Below are 5,257 nucleotides of genomic sequence, written 5' to 3'. Positions count from 1 at the left end.
GGGTGCGTTTCGGTGGTTTGTTGCTTCTCTATGGCCCCCCTCACCTTTTTGTCCACATCCTACTAACATTACTGATTTCTCATTCCTAGGAAATGTCCAAATCGATGGTTAGAAAAATTCTGAGAATGCCTGAGAGACTATGGTGGTCCTTTTCATTTGGGGATCTTTAGTTTAAGCTCTAAGAAAACATCCCAACACAGTGTAGACGACGACGATGTCTGTGAATGTGGAAAGACTGTTTTACTCAAGAATGAGCCTGATGTCAGAGCAAACAGTGGAAGGGAGGTACCAGGTAGATGCGGCACCTGCAGAGGTCAGGTGGATCTGCCTGTCCTCAGGGAAAAATCAAGTGGAGGTTAATATGTAGCACACAGTCAATGTTAGTCTTATAGTGGAAAGAATCAACTTCTCTACTCGCTGGCCTAACAGAGGAAGGTTATATGGGCAAAGAGAGTCTCCTGGCCATCCCAGATCATCAGCAAGAGCAGCCAGGAGCTACAGAAGAATTAGTTCCATGTAGCTGGCAATTTCTAGATTGGGATATTGGGTAAATGCCTTTACGACTTCAGGGAGAGTCTGACTGAGCTGGGGAGGGAGGTGAAGGAGGAAAGGAAAACCTGTGTGGTGAGGGGGCACACAGGGAGTGTCTAAATAAGCAGAATGAAGGAACAATTATCACAGATCAGCTCCTTGTCTCTTTTGTTTGAGATGATGACTAACTCATGACTTCAGAGAATTTACGTCCAGGCTCATTGTGTTCAGATCAAGTCAAGGCTGGAAGGCAGGAGAATTTGCCCCATGACTAAAGGAAGCCAAGAGCAATCTTAATGTATCATGCCTTACTAGAACTTGGGGGTGATCTCATTATTTGTAAAGCCCTGCCCTTCCCACTCTGCAAGCTCACCTTCAGGACCAAGCCCAGCCCATCTATACTATATATAAGCAGCTGCCCAGAGCCTATCCCGCTCATCTGCTCAGTTCTTCCCTTCAGTCTCTCCACTTCACAGACTTCTCATCTCCAGGAACCATGTCTACCAAAACCACCATCAGGAGTCAAACCAGCCACCGAGGCTTCAGTGCCGGCTCAGCCAGAGTCCCTGGGCTCAACCGCTCTGGCTTCAGCAGTGTGTCTGTGTGCCGCTCCCGAGGCAGCGGAGGCTCTGGGGCCATGTGTGGAGGAGCTGGCTTTGGCAGCAGGAGCCTCTATGGTGTGGGGAGTTCCAAGAGGATCTCCATTGGAGGGGGCAGCTGTGGCATTGGAGGAGGCTATGGTAGCCGAATTGGAGGAGGCTTCGGCTTTGGAGGAGGAGTTGGCAATGGTTTTGGATTCGGTGGTGGAGCTGGCTTTGGTGGTGGCTATGGGGGAGCTGGATTCCCTGTGTGTCCCCCTGGAGGCATCCAAGAGGTCACCATCAACCAGAGCCTCCTCACCCCTCTGAACCTGCAAATCGACCCCACCATCCAGAGGGTGAGGACTGAGGAGCGTGAGCAGATCAAGACCCTCAACAACAAGTTTGCCTCCTTCATCGACAAGGTGAGATGTGGTTCTTTCTAGAGCAGCCTACACAGGAGTAGACTCCAGTGAATGCCAAAGGCAGATGTGGAGGGAAGATACTTTAGGCTTTGCTCAAACATGGCCATTGTTTCTAGTTGACTCTGTCCTGGCTTTCTGCTCCTCTTTAGTTAGACTGGCAGATACAACCAGGGCCAGAGTTCCTCTCCTCCAGAGTTCCTCTCACCCATAAGGGTGTCTGATTCCAGTGGAGTGATATGAGCTCTGGACTCCCGTCACAGAGGATTGTACTGAGGGAGAAGTCTCTATAGTCAAGTTTGGGAGGCATCCCAGTCACACTAAAGGAACCATACTCTAGGGAGCCACTGCTAGGCTGCCTGGCCCTGCCTGAAAGCTCTGCCTTTCTTACGGGGATGATGTTGGGAGCTTCACTCTGGTTGTCCCTGTCGACCCAGGGCCAGGTACTACACAGAAGGGGTCTAGGCAGACAGCCTGAGAGGAGAGTCACACTAATGAAGGGGTCACTGAAGAATGAAACTCAAATACTTCTCACACTCTGCCCCTCCAGGTGAGGTTCCTAGAGCAACAGAACAAGGTCCTGGACACCAAGTGGACCCTGCTACAGGAGCAAGGCACCAAAACTGTGAGGCAGAACCTGGAGCCATTGTTTGAACAGTACATCAGCAACCTCAGGAGACAGCTGGACAGCATCATTGGAGAGAGGGGCCGCCTGGACTCAGAGCTGAGGAGCATGCAGGATACTGTAGAGGACTACAAGAACAAGTGAGTTAACAAAAGAAGAATTCAGGTTGCCAAAGTTCATGGTAATGAAGGCCCAAATCTAGACCCAGATTTCATGAATTAAGGAAACCCAGTCATAACAATGAAATGACAATTTATTGCCAAAGAGCAAGAGAATAAGACCCTGGAGGGTTGTAGGAGGCTAGGGGAGAGAAAAGGAATGATATTCAACAACAACAAAATCATCTTTGGCATGATTTGGATATATTGCATTTTTAGAAATTGGGGTTGGGTCACAGGATGCCTGTGATGCCATCTACCCACCCACTACAATGTGTGGAAACCTCCCTCTTGTAGATATGAAGATGAAATCAACAAGCGCACAGCAGCAGAGAATGAATTTGTGACCCTGAAGAAGGTGAGCTGACTAAGTCACAGGGATGGTTTCCCTGCTGATGGAGGAAAATGCTTTGCAAGTCTGGTCCATTGCAGAGAATGGTTGCCAGGGAAATGAGGGAAAACAAGCTGGGCAAGGGAGTTAACCAGATTCCATGTTGTGGACTCTTCTCAGGATGTAGATGCTGCCTACATGAATAAGGTTGAACTGCAAGCCAAGACAGACAGTCTGACAGATGAGATCAACTTCCTGAGAGCTCTCTATGATGCAGTAAGTCAAGTCTGTGTGTTTGCCTCTTCCTCTGTCCTTCTCCCTCTTCCACTCTGTCCCCATTTCCCTTTATTTTCTCCTGTGCAAACTGAGAGTGGGGCGTTGGGAACGTCTGTAATCCTCACATCCATAGCTGATGTTGCCTCTTTCTGTTCTGTAGGAACTGTCTCAGATGCAAACTCACATCTCAGACACCTCTGTGGTCCTCTCCATGGACAACAACCGTAGCCTGGACCTGGACAGCATCATTGCTGAGGTCAAGGCCCAATATGAGGAGATTGCTCAGAGGAGCCGGGCAGAGGCTGAGTCTTGGTACCAGACAAAAGTGAGTATTGAGTTGGAAACTCATGAAGAATAATTGGGACCCACAATGAATTCATAAACCTCTGATGTCATTGGAAGTTAGAGACCTACTAAGAAGAAACTGGGATCCTGTAATAGCAAAGGGACCTTGCACTTGGTGTTATAGAATTATGTTATAGTCCAAGAATCAAGAGGAACCAGAGGTAGATGGAAAGTTGCCATAAATGATGCCCATGCTCTCTTTGCCTGAGCTGTGCTCAAAACACTGATCCTCATGAGATTACACAGAACATGTTCAGCCCCAAGAGAACCATGTAGTCCTGTTCTTCTACAGCTTCTCTAGAGGGAAAGCCATTACACCAATGATAGTTCATTGAAGATGAATTTGCTTTCACATGCAAAACTCACATAAATGCTCTCCCTTCAACTGACCTTCAGTACGAGGAGCTGCAGGTCACAGCCGGCAGACACGGGGATGACCTGCGCAACACCAAGCAGGAGATCACTGAGATCAACCGCATGATCCAGAGGCTGAGATCTGAAATCGACCACGTCAAGAAGCAGGTAGGATAGACAGAAAAATTCAGAGGTTGCTGTCCATTATTTCTGGTCTTCTAGATTCTCCCTCACTAGGAACAAAGATCTTGGGCTCACCCTCTCAAGAGAACTACACTTCAAGTTTGTTTTTCTTTCTCTCTCTGCCCAGTGTGCCAACCTGCAGGCTGCCATTGCTGAGGCTGAACAGCGAGGGGAGATGGCCCTCAAGGATGCCAGGGGCAAGCTGGAAGGGCTGGAGGATGCCCTGCAGAAGGCCAAACAGGACATGGCCAGGTTGTTGAAGGAATACCAGGAGCTCATGAATGTCAAGCTGGCCCTTGATGTGGAGATTGCCACCTACAGGAAGCTGCTGGAAGGAGAGGAGTGCAGGTGAGTATTCACCCCTCCTCCAGTCCCTGAGGACACCTCCATGATGCCAGGCACTGAGCACAAGATGAGGGAGCACTAGCTGTGGCCACAATGGCTCCATTCAGGAACCCTCTGCCGGGGATTCTCCGTGAACTGTCACCAGATTGAGGGTTCCCACAGGGACTGAGGTGATGGCTCCCTGGTTCTCATCTGCTCTGTTCCTCTTCTAGGCTGAATGGTGAAGGCGTTGGACCAGTCAACATCTGTAAGTACTCTGCTGCCCACCTCCCCTTGCCCTGCCTTGTGCCTGGCTACCCAGACAGAGTGGTTCACGGTGTCCCTTGTACCTTCCCTCTTCCACAGCTGTGGTGCAGTCCACCATGTCCAGCGGCTATGGCAGTGCAGGTGGTGCCAGCAGCAGCCTGGGCCTGGGAGGAGGCAGCAGCTACTCCTACAGCAGCAGCCATGGCCTTGGAGGTGGCTTCAGCTCTGGCAGTGGCAGAGGCATCAGCGGTGGCCTCAGCTCCTCTGGTGGCAGCTCTTCCACCATCAAGTACACCAGCACCTCCTCCAGCAGGAAGAGCTACAGGCACTGAAGTCCCTGCCACCAGAGCTGGTCCCTAATCCCCAGACCCCTGGCTGCAGAGCCCTGTGCTCAGGGGCTGCCCCTGCTGGCCTCCCACCTCTGCTCTCTGGTTTGGGCTGGGGAGCTGAGTCCTTGTTGCTCCTCTGTCTGTCTCTGCTGAGTCCCCATGACTCATCTTCTGATTGTCATCTTCTGACTTCACATCACAGTTTACTAACATTTGGTGCTTCAAGTTGTATTTAGGTTTCCAGGCTCCTGCCTCCCTGGCTCTGTCTCTGATGCTGCTTGTGAAATGGTGTCCTTGTCCCTTTCATTCATTCTGGAAACCATTGTCTGGGTCCTACTCAACAAAACCAGAGCTTCCCTTAAGTTTCCAGTGGCCTGAGAAAAGCCCAACTTCAATGTCATGAAGCTCTCTGGCAGTACCTGTGATAGCCTAAGTCAACAGTCCTGTGATGTATGGAGTCTGTGCTCACGTGACCTCTCCTCTGCTCTTTGCTGTCTTGAAATTGCTAAATAAAGCAGGTTTATAACATAATGA

General features: G+C 50.2%; 1 protein-coding gene across 2 annotated transcripts; it reads left to right on the top strand.

Annotated features, from left to right (window-relative positions):
* The first annotated feature begins 1,027 nt into the window (after positions 1-1,027).
* Krt6a (keratin 6A) lies at positions 1,028-5,004 on the top strand. Of its 2 annotated transcripts, none has more exons than XM_052747540.1 (9): positions 1,028-1,534; positions 2,082-2,296; positions 2,612-2,672; positions 2,826-2,921; positions 3,082-3,246; positions 3,663-3,788; positions 3,931-4,151; positions 4,361-4,395; positions 4,494-5,004. In XM_052747540.1, the coding sequence occupies exons 1-9, from the start codon at positions 1,028-1,030 to the stop codon at positions 4,724-4,726; spliced, it is 1,659 nt and encodes a 552-aa protein (XP_052603500.1). In that variant the 3' UTR covers positions 4,727-5,004. The 2 variants fall into 2 exon arrangements, with proteins under 2 accessions (XP_052603500.1, XP_052603499.1); XM_052747539.1 differs by having other exon boundaries at positions 4,361-4,399; positions 4,456-5,004.
* Positions 5,005-5,257: the final 253 nt, after the last annotated feature.

This window comes from Peromyscus californicus, unplaced genomic scaffold (assembly GCF_007827085.1).
Source record: "Peromyscus californicus insignis strain IS unplaced genomic scaffold, ASM782708v3 Scaffold_20__1_contigs__length_68692818, whole genome shotgun sequence".
Lineage (NCBI taxonomy): Eukaryota > Metazoa > Chordata > Mammalia > Rodentia > Cricetidae > Peromyscus > Peromyscus californicus.
This window is presented reverse-complemented; position numbering and strand designations above follow the sequence as displayed.